Raw genomic sequence first — 22,069 nt, 5'->3', positions numbered from 1 at the left:
AGAAGAAAGGGTCTTCTTTATAAGTAACTAACTGTGCCCGACCACGCGTTGCTGTGGCTTATGGGAATGCTTTGTTGGCCAGGTGGAATAGCAGTGAATAGCCTTGCAGCCTCAAAAGCCTGAACCCTGGCTGTACCCCAATGCCATTGTGGCCGAGGGGGTTGCTAGGAGACGAAGTAGGCGGGGCCTAAAGGGGGCAAGGCCTACCCTTCTGACCAGCAACCAGGGTTGAAAACGGCTCTTCCTCATTCTCTAATCTCTTTATTTTCCAGTTTTTTTGTTTGAAAGACATAGATTGGATGACTATGTCTTTTGTGGCCAAATTTGGTGTGATTTGGTTCAGTGGTTTTGTTGTTTACTCAGTCCTACAAAAGTACATTACATTTTTATATATATAGACTAGCTGTGCCCGGCCACGCGTTGCTGTGGGGTTGTCTGGTGGTGTTGGTGAGAAATTGTTGAGGTAGTGGTGGTATTGAATGTCTGTTGTATGGTTGTCTTTATGTTTAGTATACACACTGAAGTGGATTATATGGCAGTTTGGAGTCAAAATAATCCAGTTCAAAGCAGATAATATAAGATTCTAAATGGGTTATATAGCTGTGTGGAAGGGCCTTGAGTCTACACTGTCATATAATCCAGTTAAAATCTAATAATCTGTGGAAGAAGCCTAAGTGAGGTCTAACTGTGCCTGTCCCCTGGACTGAGTAGGTTGCTAGGAGACCAAGTGGGCAGAGCTTAGCCTTCAAACTGGCAGCAAATGGATAAAAACTATTTTTCCTCTCCCTGTAATTAGGACTTTATTTTTCTTTTCTTTCTGTTGTATCAACCTCGAGCCGTGAATGATGGGTTGTGTTGTCAAATTTTGAGGTTGGGGGGCCTGTAGTTTTGTTGTTTTGTCCGCTGCCCTGATGCCATCACTCTTTTTTATATATAGATAACGGAGGCAAGGAGAGTGGTTTCTCTGCACAGTGATGTGAATAAAGTTCTTGGTTTATTCATTGCCCTGCAATTAACACGTGAAACATCTTGTCATGTTCATCCAAGGCATACTTCTGTCCAGTTGGAATAGTCTCTATTGCTTCAACATTTGGAGTACGTCAGAGTAGACCAGGCCTGTCTGAAAGCCTGTAATGGATGAGGTGTTTTCTAAGAGGTCTTCTCTAAGATGAGGTATCTTTCCATGGGAGAACTTGGTCACTGTTTTGATCCTGCTAAACAGTAAGGAGATATTTTTTTTCAAACATACATCAGATGCAGATGTCTGACAAAGCCATTCTCTGTTGCTGCCCACTGCCTCTTGCTGGCATTATTCAAAAAGTTTGCTCTGAAAAATCCAACTAAGCTTATTGAGTTGTTTCATCCACATTGTGGTATACAACACATATTACAGTGTGACATCCACAAATAAAGCCAACAGAAGATGCTTTCTGATGTCACTCTTACCTTAGCTCCCTAAAACATCGTATTCCTTGAGCATCCCTTTTTCCCTCTCATACTTTGCAGTCATTCAAACAGGTTTCTCACCTGTCTGGTGCCTTCATTTGCTGGTGGAGAAATCAGCCACGCTACTGGTTTCCCCAAGAGCTTTCTGTGACATCGCTCAGATAGTATCACAATTAAATTAACATTAAAGACAATCATGGTTGAATAAATGTTGCTTGTGTTGCCCCCAGGATAGCTATGATGTTTCAAAGCACCCAAAGGAAGCTCTGGGTTTGATGAGAGATGAGAGTAGTTAGTATTTACAAAGCTGTTGAGAAGATGCTGATGAAAGAGCTCTTTCAGCCCCGACTCCTTTTGATTCGGCATGCCTCAAAGGAGGAGAGTCTTTGGGAGATGGGTTGAGAGCGCAAGATGGGAGCCATGAAATCAAAGCAATGTCCTAGACAAATGGAAACAAATTTACACTGTCTCATCCTTGGTTCCTCGTTCTCAGTGCTAGGCTCCTCCAAACGTATCTGCAGTGACTTAGGTCTTGCGTCTGCACAGTCCTGGAAAGAAGAACAATCACAGTCTTGATTCATTCCCTATTTTTCTGAGTTTAGATTGAAATTTGAAATTTACCCTTTTTTATACAGCAGCCAAGACATAAACATTAAAATATATCAGGGGTCCTCAAACTAAGGTCCGGGGGCCGGATGCGGCCCTCCAAGGTCATTTACCTGGCCCCCACCCTCAGTTTTATAATATAATATTTTATATCAGTTTTAATAATATAATATATTGTATATACATATAATATAGATAATAATCTTATGTTATACAATATAATACTAATAGTAATACCATATAATAATATTAATTTTATGTTATATATTACATATTATATAATAGTGTAGTGGTATAGTTAAATATAGTAATATATACTGCTAATATTGTGTTATGCTAATAATATAATATATTGTATGTACATATACAGCTGCTCTGAGTCCCCTTCGGGGTGAGAAGGGTGGGATATAAATGTAGTAAATAAATGCAGTAAATAAATAATTAATTTTAGACTGAGGCTCGGCCAAAGACTGAAGTGACTTGAAGGCACAAAACAACAACAACAATCCTAATTAACTCGACTATCTCATTGACCAGTAGCAGACCCACACTTTCCATTGAAATCCTAATAGGATTATATTGGTTAAGATTCTTTTCATTTTTAAATATTGTATTGTTCTTTCATTGTTGTTGTTGTTGTTGCACTACAAATAAGACATGTGCAGTGTGCATAGGGATTTGTTTGTATTTTTTTTTCAAATGATAATTCGGCCCCTCCACAGTCTGAAGGATTGTGGACTGGCCCGCTGCTTAAAAAGTTTGGGGACCCCTGAAATATATGGACCTGTATGTGTGGCATAGCTCCATAACACTCACCACAAGCTGTGATGGCTTTTGAGGGCCAGCATGAGTGGTTTGAGTGTTAGATTAGGGATCAATGAGATATGGGTTGGGATTGCTACTCAGCTTTGAAAATGCTGTGGTTGTCTTTGGGAAAGTCACATTCTCTCAGCCTTAGATGGAAGCCTTAGATGGAAGGGGCCGGGCTGTGGCGCAGCTGGCTAGTAACCAGCTGCTATAAATCACTACTGACCGAGAGGTCATGAGTTCGAAGCCCGGGTCGGGTTAAGCCTCCGACCATTAATAGCCCCGGCTTGCTGTTGACCTATGCAGCCCCGAAAGACAGTTGCACCTGTCAATTAGGGAAATTAAGGGACGCTTTATGCGGGGAGGCTAATTTACAACACCATAAAACTGCTAGCAAAACACGAGGAAAGGAATGAGGAAGTACAGCCACTTTTGGACGGTGAAGCAACAGCTCCCCCTGTGGCCGGAATCGTGAAGCTGGAAAAATGTTAAAAATGCCTCTGAGTCTGTCTAATGTATGTTGTTTGTCTGTTGGCATTGAATGTTTGCCATATATGTGTTCATTGTAATCCGCCTTGAGTCCCCTTCGGGGTGAGAAGGAAGGAATATAAATACTGTAAATAAATAAATAATAAATAAGCAATTGACAATCCACTCTGAACACATCTTGGCAAGAAACCCCTAGTGATACGTTCACCTTGGACTCATCAAGAGTTGGAAACAACAACAAGGTGAGATTGACTGAATGTCAACCACAAATCTGAAAATATGTTACATTATTCAGTGTTCTGTGGTTAATAGTCATCAAGTCAACTTTGATCGAGACATCCTGCAGTTAGTAGCTCTCCATGGCTTCCTTGATTGAGTCTATCCACTTATGCCATCTCCGTCTTTCCCTACTGCTGTCTATTTTACCAAGCATTGTCATTGTCATTTGTAATGAGGCATGTCATCTCATGACATGTCCAAATAAGTCCAGCCTAACCCATGACCTCTTCTGGCCAGCTTGCTATTAGAAGTGATAGAAAGCAATTCATGAATATGAGGTGGTGTTGTGAGTCTTCAAGTCATTTCAACCCAAGGATTTTCATGGCAAGATGTGTTCAGAAGAGGTTTGCCATTGCTTTCATTGGGGCCAGGATTGTATGAAGGACTGAAGGTCACCTAATGGGCTTCGGGGCCAAGTGGGGATTTGACCACACACAGATATTTTTTATTAATCAGCCAGCTATTCAGATGCTTTGTATTGAGCTCTCTCACCTTCATAACAAGCTCTACCCCTCTGTAGTTTCGTCTTTTATTCCTCCACAGGCACAGCACAATTTTCTTTATTTTCCGATGGAATGGCAAGGTAATCAGTCCTATAAACCAAGATGGAAAGGCTAAGATACCCAAACTTTTTTTTTTTTTTGCCTTTGACAACACATTGAACCATATTGATAAGATACCCAAACTGCCACATTCTTTCCACACCTAAGTGATGAAACATTGACTTTTATTTATTTATTTATTTATTTATTTACTACATTTATCTGCCGCCCTTCTCACCCCAAAGGGGACTCAGAGCGGCTTACAAATTACATTCACATACATTATATTATTGGCATAGTACAATACTAGTGTTAAATTACTATATTGTACTATATCATTACATTGTAATATTATTAGTAATATTACATTTAATATATAGTATATAATTAATATTATTAAATTGTCTTATTATCAGTATTATATCGTAATACATTATAATATTATCAATATTATATGAATATACAATATATTATATTATTACCTTCTCACCCCAAAGGGGACTCAGAGCGGCTTACAAATTACATTCACATACATTATATTATTGGCATAGTACAATACTAGCATTAAATTACTATATTGTACTATATCATTACATTGTAATATTATTAGTAATATTACATTTAATATATAGTATATAATTAATATTATTAAATTGTCTTATTATCAGTATTATATCGTAATACATTATAATATTATCAATATTATATGTATATACAATATATTATATTATTACCTTCTCACCCCAAAGGGGACTCAGAGCGGCTTACAAATTACATTCACATACATTATATTATTGGCATAGTACAATACTAGTGTTAAATTACTATATTGTACTATATCATTACATTGTAATATTATTAGTAATATTACATTTAATATATAGTATATAATTAATATTATTAAATTGTCTTATTATCAGTATTATATCGTAATACATTATAATATTATCAATATTATATGAATATACAATATATTATATTATTACCTTCTCACCCCAAAGGGGACTCAGAGCGGCTTACAAATTACATTCACATACATTATATTATTGGCATAGTACAATACTAGCGTTAAATTACTATATTGTACTATATCATTACATTGTAATATTATTAGTAATATTACATTTAATATATAGTATATAATTAATATTATTAAATTGTCTTATTATCAGTATTATATCGTAATACATTATAATATTATCAATATTATATGTATATACAATATATTATATTATTACCTTCTCACCCCAAAGGGACTCAGAGCGGCTTACAAATTCCATTCACATACAATACATTATATTATTGGCATAGTACAATACTAGCATTAAATTACTATGTTGTACTATATCATTACATTGTAATATTATTAGTAATATTACATTTAATATATAGTATATAATTAATATTATTAAACTATATATACAATAGAGTCTCACTTATCCAAGCTAAATGGGCCGGCAGAACGTTGGATAAGCGAATATGTTGGATAATAAGGAGAGATTAAGGAGAAGCCTATTAAACATCAAATTAGGTTATGATTTTACAAATTAAGCACCAAAACATCATGTTATACAATAAAATTGACAGAAAAGGTAGTTCAATACTCAGTAGTGCTACGTAATAATTACTGTATTACTGTATTACTGTATTTCCATACAGAAAGTTTGAGGTTTGGTCCTTGACCCTTGAAAGGAGAGACCTCAGCAGAAACGAGAAAGGTCTTTGCTTGAGATAATGGAATTATAGTATATCTCCATATTGCCAGAAATGCAATATGGAGATATACTATAGCTCTGTCTGGTTATGAGACCTATAGCATACTTCCATATTTGTGATCTGATGTACGGTGATGTGGATGCATGCTCTGAAGTCTTCTCCAATCACTTACTTATACATCTAAAGATTTTTCCAGATGCAACAGTACAACAGTATCTTGAGAAATTGAATATTTTCTTCTTCACTCAAGATGGAAACAGCTTGGATCTCAAGGGGAGTCACTTATTCTGTTGCTATTGGAATTTAAGTGTTATTGCCTCGATTTTATGACTCTTTGTCTCCGATATGAAAGGAGTGATGCTATCTACATGGACCATCCTAACAGACAACAAAGCACCTTGCTTATCCACTATTGCAACCTTGTTGTTTTTAATTTGATGTTTTAATTCTGTGTTGTGTTTTTTATCAGGGCCGGGCTGTGGCGCAGCTGGCTAGTAACCAGCTGCAATAAATCACTACTGACCGAGAGGTCATGAGTTCGAAGCCCGGGTTGGGTTAAGCCCCCGACCATAAATAGCCCGGCTTGCTGTTGACCTATGCAGCCCCGAAAGACAGTTGCATCTGTCAATTAGGGAAATTTAGGTACGCTTTATGCGGGAGGCTAATTTAACTAATTTACACCATCATAAAACTGCCAGCAAAACACGAGGAATGGAATGAGGAAGTACAGCCACTAGTGGACAGTGAAGCAACAGCTCCCCCTGTGGCGGAATCATGAAGCTGGAAAAAAAAGTTAAAATGCCTCTGTGTCTGTCTATATATGTTGTTTGTCTGTTGGCATTGAATATGTGATCATTGTAATCCACCCTTTCGGGGTGAGAAGGGCGGAATATAAATACTGTAAATAAATAAATAAATCTATTGTGTATATTTTATTATTGGTTTTTGTTTTCGTCCTTTGATGTTTTATATTTTACCATTGCTTGTATTTTGATTTTGCTGTAAGCCGCCCCGAGTCCCCTTCGGGGGGGAGATGGAGGCGGGATATAAATAAACTTATTATTATTATTATTATTATTATTATTATTATTATTATTATTATTATTATCTTTAAAAATGTAAGCCTGTGGCACCAGTATTATCATTTTTGTCTTCTGCATGAGTCTTTACACTTTCACTGCTGAAGCTTTGAAAACTTAGATGGTATGTTTTGGCAATTTTTGGCATTGCTGTTTGGGGGGATTCTGGATGTTATTGTATTTTCCCATGTTTATGTAGACAATGACACAGATGTGACCTTCTACTCATGTGAAAGGGGAAGCCCTTGGTGTATATTGCCCGATCTTCTACAAAAGCATGACCTAAGACATATCTTTGAGTGTCTTTTCAGCAGACTCAACCCTACAGCACTCTTGTGATTTGCTTCTTCTCTTGTCTCATTCCAAAGAACTTAGGCTCTTCCTACTTACGCATTTTCCTGGGCAGCTTCCTCTGCTTTGGAGACTTTCCTATAGCAGTAAACCATTTCTACGAGCAGCCACAAAGTAAGGAAGATCAAGAGAATGTACATCATTACTTCAGAGACGATAGATGTGATGTCATCTCCAGCTGTACAAAAGAGAAAAAACAGAACAACTATTGAGACTCCATGGGATCCAGCAGACTGTGCCCTACTTTGGAGCCAAGTCTGCTTTACCTTTGAGCTTTGGTAGCTTTATGTTACTTTTTAAAATATCATCCTGAAGATCTATCATGAAGGAACTGAGTTGCCAGCTTTTCTTATTTGAGGTTTAACCTTTTGAGTCTTCTAAGTAGGCACTGGACAGACCTAGTTATTTTTATAGGGCACACTGCACCAGTTGGAAAGTTACAGCATCTTTCAGTTCCAGAGTTAGATTTTCCCATTTGATAATCTCATTGATACAAACTCTGCAAGGATCCTGTCACTGCAGAGTAGTACAACCTCAACATATCTAAAACAGGCTTTATTTAAAACAGTGCCCATATAGTTCTTATGGGTCCCAATGAAATGGGGTCGGGCTGTGGCACAGGCTGGTGAGCATCCTGCTGCAATAAATCACTCTGACCATGAGGTCACGAGTTCGAGGCCGGCCTGTGGCGGGGTGAGCACCCGTCAATTAAAAAATAAAAAATAGCCCCTGCTCGTTGCTGACCTAGCAACCTGAAAGATAGTTGCATCTATCAAGTAGGAAATAAGGTACCACTTATAAAGTGGGGAGGCAAATTTAACTAATTTACGACATTGGAATGAGGAAGTGCCGTCACAATGGATGATGAAGCAGCGGCTCCCCCCTGTGGCCAGAATCGAACATCCCCTCAGGAGAAGGTTAAATTGCCTCTGCGTCTGTCTCTGTCTCGGTTCTATGTGTATATGGGCATTGAATGTTTGCCCTATATGTATATAATGTGATCCGCCCTGAGTCCCCTTCGGAGTGAGAAGGGCGGAATATAAATACTATAAATAAATAAATAAATAAATAAATAAATAAATAAATAAATAAATGCATATTTAATATGCAATAAAATCCCAGGGCCAACATGGTCTTAACCTACCACAGCAGCATATTCAGGATGATGCATTGCATGTGGCTGCTGATCCAAACTAGTCCCAGATTTACTGTCCAGGGTAGACATGGCCATAGTCTTTTTACAAAGAGAAGTATCCACTTTTACAGTAATACAGAAATCATTACAGGAACCTAAATTTAGTTCAATACATCAATATGAAAACACATACAAAAGGCGTTGCTAAACAATCAAACAAAGGACTGTTACATTCACAGTAGAAACAATATTTTTCTCTTGAAGGATGGATTTACTCCTCTTCTCATGAACAATAAATGTTATTTAGTCCTTTAATTGTTCCACATACACAAATTGAGTCCTCTTCTTATATATAATTATTGTTCTTGTTTCTTTACTATGGATAGTAGACTCCAAAACCACAACCTGTTTCAACTCAAAAGAGTCTTCATCAGGTGGATTGTAGTCCTTTTTTCAGTTGTTGTTTTTTTTTTTGGTGGAGTTTTTTAAAATGTGGATCAGAACGATCTAAGTTTTAAACATGTAAACTCTGCAAACAGTTTGATTCCAATATGAGTATAAATTCCAATGCGAGTTTGATTGTTTAGCAACGCCTTTTGTATCTGTTTTCATATTGATGTATTGAACTAAATTTAGGTTTAATGATTTCTGTATTCATGTAATAGTGGATATTTGTCTTTGTAGTTCCAGGGAACCCATTTTCTTTTTTCATAGTCTTTTTACTACAGAGGAACCCTGGAAATAATTTTCAGGTCTCAAGAAATTCTTGCATAAAAAGTATTAACTCTACCATTCAAAAACAGACCTGAAGTATTAAAAAAAAACCCCAACCTATTGTGGAACTCATGACAATCTTTTCTGGAAGCCCAGGATTCAGGGAGACCCTAGTTAGGAAACCGTGATGGAAAGGGTTGTCCATATCATACCATCCTCCAGTACTGTGAGGTGGATCAACGTCGTTCGGGTATACAGTGGACGATGGCCCTCAAAGTTGAACTCCCGAGTGATGTTGCAGGTGTAGATCCCCGAATCATTCAGGCTGACGTTGAGTACGGAGATGGACACGTCCTGCATGTCGGCGCTGCCATTCCACTGGAGCCGGCCACGGAAACGGCTGTCAAGTTCCCGCTTCTCGTTTCTGTACTCATAGATCTTCAGGGAAGGGGAGAAGGCAGTCATTCCCAATCACCAATAATGTCATTTAATATTTTCCATTGTCCTTTTATGCTGAACGATTATAGCACAAAGGCTCTGCCTCTTCTTGTGATTGTTTGGTTATGTGCTATGGGATCCTAGGAGTTGCAAAATTCACTGTTTAATACCTCTAAGTATTCAAGATGCAAACCTTAGTAGTCCACAGAACGAAGCCATGCCTAGTAAAGAATATTCATAGAATTGTAATGGTTGGGCCCTTTGGGAATAACCCTGAAGTTTCCTCTTTACAGTAATCAATTTTCTTAATCTTTCCCCATCTCCAGTTAAAAAACATGCAAATGTGAGTAGATCAATAGGTACCGCTCCGACGGGATGGTAACGGCGCTCCATGTAGTCATGCTGGCCACATGACCTTGGAGGTGTCTATGGACAATGCCAGCTCTTCAGCTTAGAAATGGAGATGAGCACCAACCCCCAGAGTCAGACACGACTGGACTTAATGTCAGGGGAAACCTTTACCTATATGTTCATGTATATGCATATATGGGGACCCTGGTGGCACAGTGTGTTAAGCGCTGAGCTGCTGAACTTGCAGACCAGAAGGTTGCAGGTTCGAATCCAGGGAGCGGAATGAACACCTGCTGTTAGCCCCAGCTTCTGCCAACCTAGCAGTTAAAAAACATGCAAATGTGAGTAGATCAATAGGTACCGCTCCAGTGGGAAGGTAACATTGCTTCATGCAGTCATGCCGGCCACATGACATTGGAGGTGTCTACGGACAACGCCGGCTTTTTGGTTTAGAAATGGAGATGAGCACCAACCCCGAGAACCAGTTGAATACCAGTTCCAATTCCATTGGACTATGGTGCTGAAGGGCATCTGCATGGATACCATGGCCTAACCTTTCATCTTAGAACAAATCAAGCCCAAATTCCCCCTAGAAACCAAGATGACTTAGCTGGGGCTGTCATACTTTGGACATATCATAACCTTTACCTATCTAAAAGGGCTGGCACCTCATTCAATTGCAACTCTCATGATTCCAAAGCATTGAGCCATAGCAGTTAAAGTATATTAATTCTATAGTGTAGATGTATTCTAGGATTCCCTCTTTCCCCCAAAAGGAAAGAGGACAATATATTATACTCTTGGAAACCCTTTTTAATTTCTCATCCCATCAAGCTTGCTTCATCCAGAGCAGGGGTCCCCAAACTAAGGCCCGGGGGCCGGATGCGGCCCTCCGAGGTCATTTACCTGGCCCCCGCCCTCAGTTTTATAATATAATATATTGTATATACATATAATATTGATAATAATATTATAATGTAGTACAATATAACACTAATAATAATACCATATAATAATATTAATTATATATTCTATATTACATATAATATTACTAATAATATTACAGTATAGTGGTATAGTTCAATATAGTAATATCTAATGCTAATATTGTGCTATGCTAATAATATAATATATTGTATGTACATATAATTTGTAAGCCACTCTGAGTCCCCTTTGGGGTGAGAAGGGTGTGATACAAATGTAGTAAATAAATGCAGTAAATAAATAAATAATAAATAAATTTTAGACTTAGGCTCGCCCAAAGTCTGAAATGACTTGAAGGCACACAACAACAACAACTACAACAACAACAACCCTAATTAACTTGACTATCTCATTGGCCAGAAGCAGGAGCACACTTCCCATTGAAATCCTGATAAATGTATGTTGGTTAAAATTGTTTTTATTTTTAAATATTGTATTGTTCTCTCGTTGTTGTTGTTGTTGTTTTTGCACTACAAATAAGACATGTGCAGTGTGCATCGGAATTTTTTGTATTTCTTTTTCAAATGATAATCTGGCCCCTCAACAGTCTGAAGGATTGTGGACCGGCCCTTGGCTTAAAAAGTTTGAGGACCCCTGATCCAGAGGTTACTTACAGGAATATCTTGTCCCCCTTCAGCCTTGTAGAACCATTTGACCACCGTGTTGGCGGAAACCTCTTCTCGCTTCATGCAGGAGATGCACATGAGCTTCATGCGTGAACCTTGCACTGCCTGCTTCTCCGACGGCACTTCGACACAAACTGCGGAGCAGACGCTGACTGCAGATACAAAAGGGACAGGGATCAGATTGCATGTGTGAATGGATTCAGTGGGGTGAGAGACCCATGTGAAAGTGGGATGGGGAGATTAGACGGACACAAACACAAAGGTTGCATTCTCCACGGTAGAATTAATGCAGTTCAGCACCACTTTAAACAACATACTGTATATACTCGAGTATAAGCCTAGTTTTTGAACCCTTTTTTTAAGACTGAAAAAAAAAAACCCTCGGGAGAGGGTCCTGGTTGGCTTATATTTGGATCAGCTTATACTCGAGAATATATGGTACATTTATTATTTTTCTCTATTATTATTGGTATTACAGTAGAGTAATAGAGTACTCTACTGCACACTTATCCAACATAAACAGGCTGGCAGACTGTTGGATAAGCGAATATGTTGGATAATAAAGAGGGATTAAGGAAAAGCCTATTAAACATCAAATTAGGTTATGATTTTACAAATTAAGCACCAAAACATCATGTTATACAACAAATTTGACAGAAAACGTAGTTCAATACGCAGTAATGCTATGTAATAATTACTGTATTTACAAATTTAGCACCAAAATATCACGATGTATTGAAAACATTGACTACAAAAATGCATTGGATAATCCAGAACGTTGGATAAGTGAGACTCTACTGTATGTGCGGTTGTCAAGGAAGGAAGGGAAGGGGGAGGAAAAGGAAAAAAAAGAAGAGGAAAAAGAAAAAAATATTTAAAGAAAAAGAAATATGTAATGCTATTTGGACAAGCTGGAATGTTACAAAATTAGAAATAAGTGATTCCTGAAAAGGTTAAATATGTTGGAATATTGTTAATGAAACATTTGATTATGACTTTAAACATCTTTCAATTTATGCAAATTGGGGTTTTTTTTATAGTTATCCATACTGGTGTATGTAAAACAGTCAAAAAGCTCAAAACACAGAAAATATTTTATTGCCTGTTCTCATTCTTATGGGGGTTTTTTTGCTAATGTGATGTCATGATGTGTTTAGACATACTAAAAAAAAACAAAACTAAATGCTACGGAATGATCAAGGTTGTAGTTTTACAAAGTCTTTGGATAAAAAGAGCAAACTACAAATCTCAGGGTTCCATAGCCCTGTGCCGTGGCAGATAAAGTGGTCTCACACTGCATTCAATCCACAATGTAGACGCACCCATAGACAGAGGAGGATCGGCAAAAGGCAATCTGTTAGTGAAGCATCTCCTCATTCTCAATGAAAAATAAAGCTTTTGATTAATTGCTGGCATTCATTGAGAATGGATTAAATAACAGGATTTGTAAAAGCTGCCCTCCTTGTGTGCTGATCCCAATAATCTGTTATTTAATAATAACCTTGGGCTGAACCAGCCAGTGCTTTACAGATTACACGTGTGCTATTCCATCTCATTTCTCAGCAAAAGTATCCAATATTTTACACCTTTTTGACATTTCAGACATTATTTTGATTTCATTTCATTTGGATTAAATTTAAACTGATATATTTGGGATACATGCGGCTCTCAGCCAACCACCGGACATTATATAATCCAGACTCGGTGCATAAAATGCTAAAAGGTATTTTTTTTCCAATTGGGGATTAAAAAAATATTTTTAAACAGAGGTGGTGTTCAAATACAGTGCAAAGCCCTTCTTTAGAGGTTACATAAAATCACAGGACAACACATAATGTTGCTTAATACCATAATTATACTGGCACACTGCCTATGGCTTGAATATGACAATTTAGAAGCCAAGGGCAGAAATTCATGGGCCAAGGATTTTAAGATATTTACTGGACAAGTGGAAAGCTGTAAAGAAAAGTGAAAAGTTTGGACCAGTACTCTGTACTGGATGGTGAGAAATTTGGTTGGAATAGAACAGCTGAAGTTACTCATTTACTAAGTACAGTCAGACTTCCCATTTTGCTGTGGTTAGAAGCTGAGGACTAAAGCAAAAGTGGAAAAATGTGAATAATAAAAACACTATATATTTCTTTCACTTGTCTAGGAACTTCCTAGTCCTCCGTTGCAACTCTATGGTCAACTTCTTGGGAAAGTTAACCATACAATTACTAATCTATATATATAAAAGAGTGATGGAATCCTGGCGACCGCCAAAACAACAAAACTAAACAACCCCACAACCTTGAAAATTGACAACACAACCCATCATCCACGCCTCTAGGTTGATACAACAAAAAGAAAAGAAAAATAAAGTCCTAATTAGAGAGAGAGGAATAATTGCTTTTATCCAATTGCTGCCAGTTAGAAGGCTAAGCTCCTCCAACTTGGTCTCCTAGCAATCCAATAAAAATAATTAAAAACACTAAAAAATTAATACAATAAAATACTATAATAACAGAAAATAACTAAAAATAATACAAGAAAATAATAAAATATAATAAATAAAAAGATAACTTACAATAACATTAATAAAAAAATACAAATAACGACAAATAAAAATTACACAACAATTTTTAACCAATACCACCACCACTTTGCCACAGCAACGCGTGGCCGGGCACAGCTAGTAATAATATATAATAAATATATATATATTTATAAAGCAGTATATAAATAATTTAATAATAATAATAATAAAACTATATAGCTCAGCTATGGCACAGCTCGGGCTGTGGCGCAGGCTGGAGAGCAGCTGCAATGAATCACTGCAATGAATCACTCTGACCAGGAGGTCATGAGTTCGAGGCCCGCTCGGAGCCTATGTTTGTCTGTCTTTGTTCTATGTTAAAAGGCATTGAATGTTTGCCTATATGTGTAATGTGATCCGCCCTGAGTCCCCTTTGGGGTGAGAAGGGTGGGATATAAATGCTGTAAATAAATAAATAATATACTGCTTTATATATATATTTGTTATATATTTATATTATTATTATTATTATTATTATTATTCAACTTTATTTATATACTGCTCCATCTTCTAGAGAGATCTATGGTTAGAAATGCGATGTTAATCCAATCCACTGATGTAAAGATTCCTAACTCACAACCATTCAGGCAAACTTAGGAGGACAACAAGGCTTTTTTCACAAGTCACAAACATAGAGGACCAACAATATACCGTAGTTGACTCTCAGTTAACCAGCATCCATGGTGATTGCTAGATTCCGGATAACTGTAGTCTCTCATTGCTTGAGAGTTGCAATTAAAAGTAGTACTAAACCCCATTCTATACTACACCATAAACTCTGTATTAATTTGATATGAGTATTCAAATACAATAATCAAAAGCGAATTCAGATTAATAAAGGCAAATGTAACTTAATGGAACAGTTTTCCAATTTCATTGCATTATCAAACAGCTTTTTTATTTAAAGGATTATTTCTTTGATTTTTTCCAGTTGCTTGGGAGTGCTTGTTGTTTGAATTCTAGTTAACTGAGAGTCTGCTGTACTTAATAAGTAACTGACATGGAATATTGGGTTTTTTTGTATCTTAAAACCAGATGGTCAAAAATAAAGATAACATCCAAGAATGTATAGATGTATCTGAGTCATAAGAACAATCTGAAAAAGTTCTAAAAGACAAGAGGTTAACAATTAGCAAATGGTTGCTGTGAGTTTTCCGGGCTGTATGGTCATGTTCCAGAAGCATTCTCTCCTGACATTTCACCCACATCTATGACAGGCATCCTCAGAGGTTTTGAGATGTTGGAAACTAGGCAAGAACTCTTGTCTGTTGGAGGCAAGTATGAATGTTGCAACTGGCCACCTTGATTAGGATTGAATAGCCTTGCAGCTTCAGAGCCTGGGCAAATGGTTTGCATATTCTTGGTCTCGTAATTTCTGGGATGCTTCCAAATAGGCATGGGGAATATACGAATGTAATTATAGTTTTATGCAATGGGATGTCATGTATTTACTTATTATCCTTTAATGACAACATAGCACAGCCTTAAGAGTAATTTGCCGGGCTTTTGCCTTTTTAGCATCTTGAGACAAACACGCATCATGCAAATGCAAAGTTTCGAAACCTTTGGGGAACATAAAAAAACATGCCTTTGTCGCAAGCATAATATTTGAATAATTGAATAATTAAAATGCTCAAATGAAAGCATGCAGGCTATTGCTGTGCCGCAAGATGCCCCAAACCATTTCATCCTGTTCTTTTCCAAAACTGTGAGAAACAAGAATATCTGTCCTTACATTATGAACCGAAATAGGTGCATTTTCTACCCACCTAATAGAATTGTAGACTTCTGCAGTTTAAATGCATCCACTTAAGTATCTGATGCCAAGGTTTGAGAAATAAATATCACTCAACAGTTGGAACATTTTCTTTTCCAACAAACAGACATCTGCGTAATACTGAATATACCCTTTCCAAGTGTCATCCAATATTAGCAGTTTCTTGGTGCAAATGAACTATGTCAGTAGCTTCCGTAAATGCATGTTTTTCATGGAAAACACCCCAGATTATCTGAGCCATGAAGTTGGTGCTTTGCTTTAGAGTTTCATTTACATTAAAGAGCATTTTTAGATAGGATGCTAAAAGCACTTCTAAGTTTCTCATGCGATTCATGCATGCATATGTATCTTGCTAATGCAATGTGGGAGGAAAGTAAGAGTACACAATTTAAGGGTTTACAGTTATGGGAAGTGTGAATCCTCATTAAATGCCAGGTTCGAAGTGCTCCACAAAGAATTAGCAAAGGAACAGGGATGTGCATTTTCACCCTTTGTAATATCTTGTCAGGCTGACATCCAAATAAAATTCTCAATAATAATATGAAGAGCCTGCTTTGATTGAAGTCAAAAGTCAGAAACTCCTCAAAGCACAGCAGACAAAAAACCAGTACAAGAAAACCGCACTACAAACTAGAGCTGACAGCTGGCACAACAAAACACTGCATGGAAAGTTCCTTGACAAAATTGAAGGAAAAGCTGATAAGGAGAAGACCTGGCTGTGGCTCACGAATGGGACCCTGAAGAAGGAGACAGAAGGCCTGATCCTTGCAGCCCAGGAGCAAGACATCAGGACAAAGGCAATTCAGGCCAAGATCGAAAAATCAGCTGATGACCCAAAATGCAGACTGTGCAAGGAAACCGAGGAAACCATTGATCATCTCCTCAGCTGCTGTAAGAAAATTGCACAGACAGACTACAAACAGAGGCACAACCATGTGGCCCAAATGATTCATTGGAACTTATGCCTAAAGTACCATCTCCCAGCAGTAAAGAACTGGTGGGATCACAAACCTGCAAAAGTATAGAAAAATGAGCACGCAAAGATACTGTGGGATTTTCGAATCCAGACTGACAAAGTTCTGGAACACAACACACCAGACATCACAGTTGTGGAAAAGAAAAAGGTTTGGATCATGGATGTTGCCATCCCAGGTGACAGTCGCATTGACGAAAAACAACAGCAAAAACTCAGCCGCTATCAGGACCTCAAGATTGAACTTCAAAGACTCTGGCAGAAACCAGTGCAGGTGGTCCCGGTGGTGATTGGCGCATTGGGTGCCATGCCAAAAGATCTCAGCCGGCATTTGGAAACAATAGACATTGACAAAATCGCGATCTGCCAACTGCAAAAGGCCACCCTACTGGGATCTGCACGCATCATCCGAAAATACATCACACAGTCCTAGACACTTGGGAAGTGTTCGACTTGTGATTCTGTGATACGAAATCCAGCATGTCTATCTTATTTGCTGTGTCATAATAAAATAATAATAATAATAATAATAATAATAATAATAATAATAATTTATTTCTTATAGCCCACTTCAAACTCGGGGTGGTTTACATGCTATTCTAAAAGGTGCAATCATTCCCCATTTGCATTTCCAAGATCAGTATATCTTTGGGAGAAAACATATTTCCCAAGTCACCTTTGTATTGTTTTCATTAGTAACTCCATAGGGAAGGTAGGAAGGATGGATCTTGTGCTTTGCCACTGAAAGAGCTTCCGAAGAGCTCTACCAGTAGACATTTTAATGTCAAGTGCATGGCTTTAAAAAAATCCATAAACAGAAGACAGGTTTGGCATTTAGCAGAACAAAAGAGGCACCTTCTGTTTTCATTACAGAAGGAATGAAGATTGGTGGACACTATGGAGCATTGTGTTGTCGAAGGCTTTCATGGCCAGAATTACTAGGTTGCTGTGAGTTTTCTTATGGCCATGTTTCAGAAACAAAAAAAAGGGGGGGAATTCCAGACAGGAGACAATTAGGGCCAGCTAACATCTCACAACAACAGCCGGGCTGTGGCGCAGGCTGGTTAGCATCCAGCTGCAATAAATCACGCTGACCAAGAGGTCATGAGTTCGAGGCCAGGCCGTGTCAGGGTGAGCACCCAACAATTAAAATAAAAAATAGCCCCTGCTTGTTGTTGACCTAAGCAACCCAAAAGACAGTTGCATCTGTCAAGTAGGAAATTTAGGTACCACTTATATGTGGGGAGGCTAATTTACGACACCATAAAAATCACCCAGCCGCCGTTGGAATGAGGAAGTTGCCGTCACAGTGGATGATGAAGCAGCTGCTCTCCCTGTGGCCGGAATCAAGCATACCCTCAGGAAGCTGTAAGCTGGAGAAGGTTTAAATTGCCTCTGCGTCTGTCTCTGTCTCTGTTCTATGTTTATATGGCATTGAATGTTTGCCTTATATCTGTACAATGTGATCTGCCCTGAGTCCCCTTTGGGGTGAGAAGGGTGGAATATAAATACTGTAAATAAATAAACAAAGGATTCCCCCAGGCAGGAAGCAGCCAGGCTTTGAAGCTGCAAGGCCATTCAATGCTAATTAAGCTGTCCAGTTGCAACATTCACACTTGCCTTAAACAGTCAATAGTTCTTTCTCCCACCCTGGACATTATTCCAAAGATATACAAACCCCACTTGTCTAATTTCCAACAGATCTCACAACCTCTGAGGATGCCTGCCATAGTTGTGGGTGAAACGTCAGGAGAGAATGCTTCTGGAACATGGCCAGACAGCCTGGAAAACTCAAAGCAACACTGTAGAGCATTGTTCTGTTGTGTCCCTTCTCTAGATTTAAAGCTTGAAGGTGTCTTTGTTTGGGGAGGGACTGTTTTAATACTGTGTTCACCCTTAACAACGTACAATTATGAAAAAAATAATGTACTCACCTACATACACACACACACAACAGTAGAGAAATGTCACAAATTAGAAGACAAACTTTTACGAGTAATCGTAACTGCGCTATGATAATGCAAGCAATGCATTGCTATGCGGGCATAATCTGAACACCTTTCGTAGAGTTGCAACTTAATCTAACCACCTTTAGCTGTTAAAGAGTGAATGGGCTTTTGAGGACACCCTGTATGGCTTACATACAAAGATGAGACCAGAGAGGAAGGAAACGAAAATCCCTTTCTTTACACTTTTCACCGGCATTGACAGATGTGCCGGAGTTGCACGAGTCCGCTTCCGCAGCCCTCTCGGCAAAGACATCGACAAACAAAGCAAAGTGAATTCCTTTGTTCTCTTCCTGATGTGGAGCGAGAGAGAGTTGAGCAAGATGGTAGAGCATCGGGTTGGGAAGACAACAGGCACCTGCCTTGGGGTCCCATTAAATCTTTGCCATTGATTTTCAGTCCACATGACTGTTTCATTGTATTGTCCAGATCCAGAAATCTAGGGCAACGGCGGGCAGAAGGCAACCATCCAGGTGTTGCTGGGTTGCCACTCCAGTCAAATAAAGGTGGTTTCAAAAGTGTTGGGAGTTGTAGTCCAGCAGCCTAGATGGGGTTAAGCTTTGCCCACTCCTGTTTCAGGTTTTTCTTCCTGACATCCCAAATCAGGATTTTAATATTATTGTGTATATTGACTTTTATGACTGTTTTTAATCATGTTGAAGTTTTACTGCTCGGTTTAATGTTTTATCTGATTTGTGCTGTCGTGTCTGGGCATGGCCCCATGTAAGCCGCCCCGAGTCCCTCCGGGGAGATGGGGCGGGATATAAGAATAAAATTATTATTATTATTATTATTATTATTATTATTATTATTATTATTATTATTATTATCCCTCCTCTATCCAAAGTGCTTACTTCTAAAATCCAGGTCAGAATATGTATCTGAGTGAGTGTGTGGCTTCTTGGCATCCTTCTACTCAAAGAGCTGGAGTGTCAAGCTCTGACTCTCCTAGGTTTCAGGAAAGCCGTGAAGACATGGCTATGTACTCAAGCATTCGACGAGTAACATCTGAGGTCGATATGACATGAGTCAAGGTGCACACGAAGATGTTAGTGGATGAATTTAACTATACATGCATTTTAAATTTTATAATTCATAGTTTTATAGAGTCTAATTAGAGTTTTAATTGATGTGGTACTGTTTTATTGGGTTTTTTTTGTGTCAGGAGCAACTGGAGTTGCTTCTGGGGTGAGAGAATTGGCTGTCTGCAAGGACGTTGCCCAGGGGATGCCCAGATATTTTGATGTTTTGATGGGAGGTTTCTCTCATGTCCCCACATGGAGCTGGAGCTGATAGAGGGAGCTCATCCCCGCTCTCCCCGGGTGGGATTCGAACCTGACAGCCTTCAGGTCAGCAACCCAAGCTTCAAGTCACGAGGCTTTTATCCCCTAGGCCACCGGAGGCTCCTATTGTTTATTAATATTATTATTATTGTTTATTAATATGTTGTTTTATTGAATGTATTTTGGGCAATGTAATTTGCAGACATGACTGGACTTAACCTCAGGGGAAACCTTTACTTTTACCTTAATTTGCTGACTGTTGTAAGCCGCCCTGAGTCCCTCTGGGTGAGAAGGGCGGGGTAAAAATGAAGTAAATAAACATAAAGGTAATAATATTATTCACTGGTGGCACAGTATTTTAAAGAGTTGAGCTGCTAAACTTGCGGACCAAAAGGTTGCAGGTTCAAATCCCGGGAGTGGAGTGAGCGGCCGCTGTTAGCTCCAGCTTCTGCCAATCTAGCAGTTCGAAAACATGCAAATGTGAGTAGATGAATAGGTACCGCTCCAGCGGGAAGGTAACGGCGCTCCATGCAGTCATGCCTATGGCCACATGACCTTGGAGGTGTCTACGGACAACGCCGGCTCTTCAGCTTAGAAATGGAGATGAGCACCAACCTCCAGAGTCGGTCATGACTGGACTTAAGGTCAGGGGAAACCTTTACCGTTACCTATTATAATTACAGTAGAGTCTCACTTAACCAAGCCTTGCTTATCCAAGCCTCTGGATAATCCAAGCCATTTTTGTAGTCAATGTTTTCAATATATCGTGATATTTTGGTGCTAAATTCATGAATGCAGTAATTACAACATAACATTACTGCGTATTGAACTACTTTTTCTGTCAAATTTGTTGTCTAACATGATGTTTTGGTGCTTCATTTGTAAAATCATAACCTAATTTGATGTTTAATAGGCTTTTCCTTAATCCCTCCTTATTATCCAAGATATTCGCTTATCCAAGCTTCTGTTGGCCCATTTAGCTTGGATAAGTGAGACTCTACTGTATATGCTGTCATTCCCAACTCTGGCGGTTCGAACAATCCCTGGTGAAGCTGAGGGCAACTCATTTTCCCTGGTGCCAAAAGGTGCTCTCCTGGCCATGTCAAGAGTGATTCATGCCAAGCTGAGACAATGCAAAGCCCTCCACCCCCACCACCCCAGTACTTACCCCAGAGCACAGCCAGCAGGGAAGAAGCATAAGCCACTTTGGTCAGGGGAGCCATGGTGGGTCTGTGGATGGAAGAGGAGATGTCCAAGCTATATTCCCAGCTGCTTGCCTTGCGCTCAATGGGGTCAGGAGGGAGGCTGGAGAAAGGAGAAAGAGGAGGAGGAGGAGGAGGCTGGGCAGGGCAGGCGGCGAGGTTCAGCACCACGGAGAGCGCCGTCCGGGACAGCCCTTGGGTTGGACAGCGCTTCTCCGGGAGCCGCGCTCCTCCCGCCCCACTCTTTACCGCCCTCCCCACTCTCCCCAGTCTCTCCGGGGGAAGGAAGGAGGCATCCCGAGACCTGAGGAGGGGGGAAGAAGGGCGGTGAGACTCGGGGACCCGAGCCAGGAGGAGGAGGAGGAGGAGGAGGAGGAGCAACAGGAGGAGGAAGGCTGGGCTGGGGACAGTCCTTCCAAGCCAAGCATGCGCAGAGCTCGCCTGGCAAAAGCAGGAGACCCCTCCCATGCCGGAGGAGGGGCGAGATCGCCCTCCTTCTTCTTTTTCTTTCCCTTCTCTCCACTTTCCTCCTTCACTCCCGCTATTTCCTCCCTCCTTCCCTTTCTCTCCCTCTTTCTTCCCTCCCTTCCTTTCTTTGTCTCTTCCCTTCTTTCCTTCCTTCCTTCCTTCCCTTCTTTCATCCCTCCACCTCTCTCTTTCTTTCACTTTTTCCTTCCTTCCCTTTCC

General features: G+C 39.3%; 1 protein-coding gene across 1 annotated transcript; it reads right to left on the bottom strand.

Annotated features, from left to right (window-relative positions):
• Positions 1-975: 975 nt before the first annotated feature.
• scn3b (sodium voltage-gated channel beta subunit 3) lies at positions 976-21,865 on the bottom strand. The gene is made up of 6 exons (XM_008113761.3): positions 21,349-21,865; positions 11,552-11,715; positions 9,377-9,602; positions 7,355-7,493; positions 4,120-4,220; positions 976-1,994 (listed from the first exon to the last, which is right to left on the bottom strand). The coding sequence occupies exons 1-5, from the start codon at positions 21,848-21,850 to the stop codon at positions 4,157-4,159; spliced, it is 1,095 nt and encodes a 364-aa protein (XP_008111968.3). The 5' UTR covers positions 21,851-21,865; the 3' UTR covers positions 976-1,994; positions 4,120-4,156.
• Between the last annotated feature and the right edge of the window lie 204 nt (positions 21,866-22,069).

The sequence above is a fragment of the Anolis carolinensis genome, unplaced genomic scaffold (assembly GCF_035594765.1).
Source record: "Anolis carolinensis isolate JA03-04 unplaced genomic scaffold, rAnoCar3.1.pri scaffold_8, whole genome shotgun sequence".
Classification (NCBI taxonomy): Eukaryota; Metazoa; Chordata; class Lepidosauria; order Squamata; family Dactyloidae; genus Anolis; species Anolis carolinensis.
The sequence above is the reverse complement of the archived record's forward strand: the minus strand, read 5'-3'. Positions and strand labels throughout refer to the sequence as shown.

Excerpts from the sequence above, each read along its gene's own strand:
- scn3b (XM_008113761.3), bottom strand. The coding sequence starts at position 21,850 with ATGGGAGGGGTCTCCTGCTTTTGCCAGGCGAGCTCTGCGCATGCTTGG. Across the intron at positions 11,716-21,348 it reads CCTGCTGGCTGTGCTCTGGG|TCAGCGTCTGCTCCGCAGTT; the intron begins GTAAGTACTGGG and ends TTGTATCTGCAG. Across the intron at positions 4,221-7,354 it reads GAAGCTGCCCAGGAAAATGC|GACTGATTACCTTGCCATTC; the intron begins GTAAGTAGGAAG and ends CTTGGTTTATAG.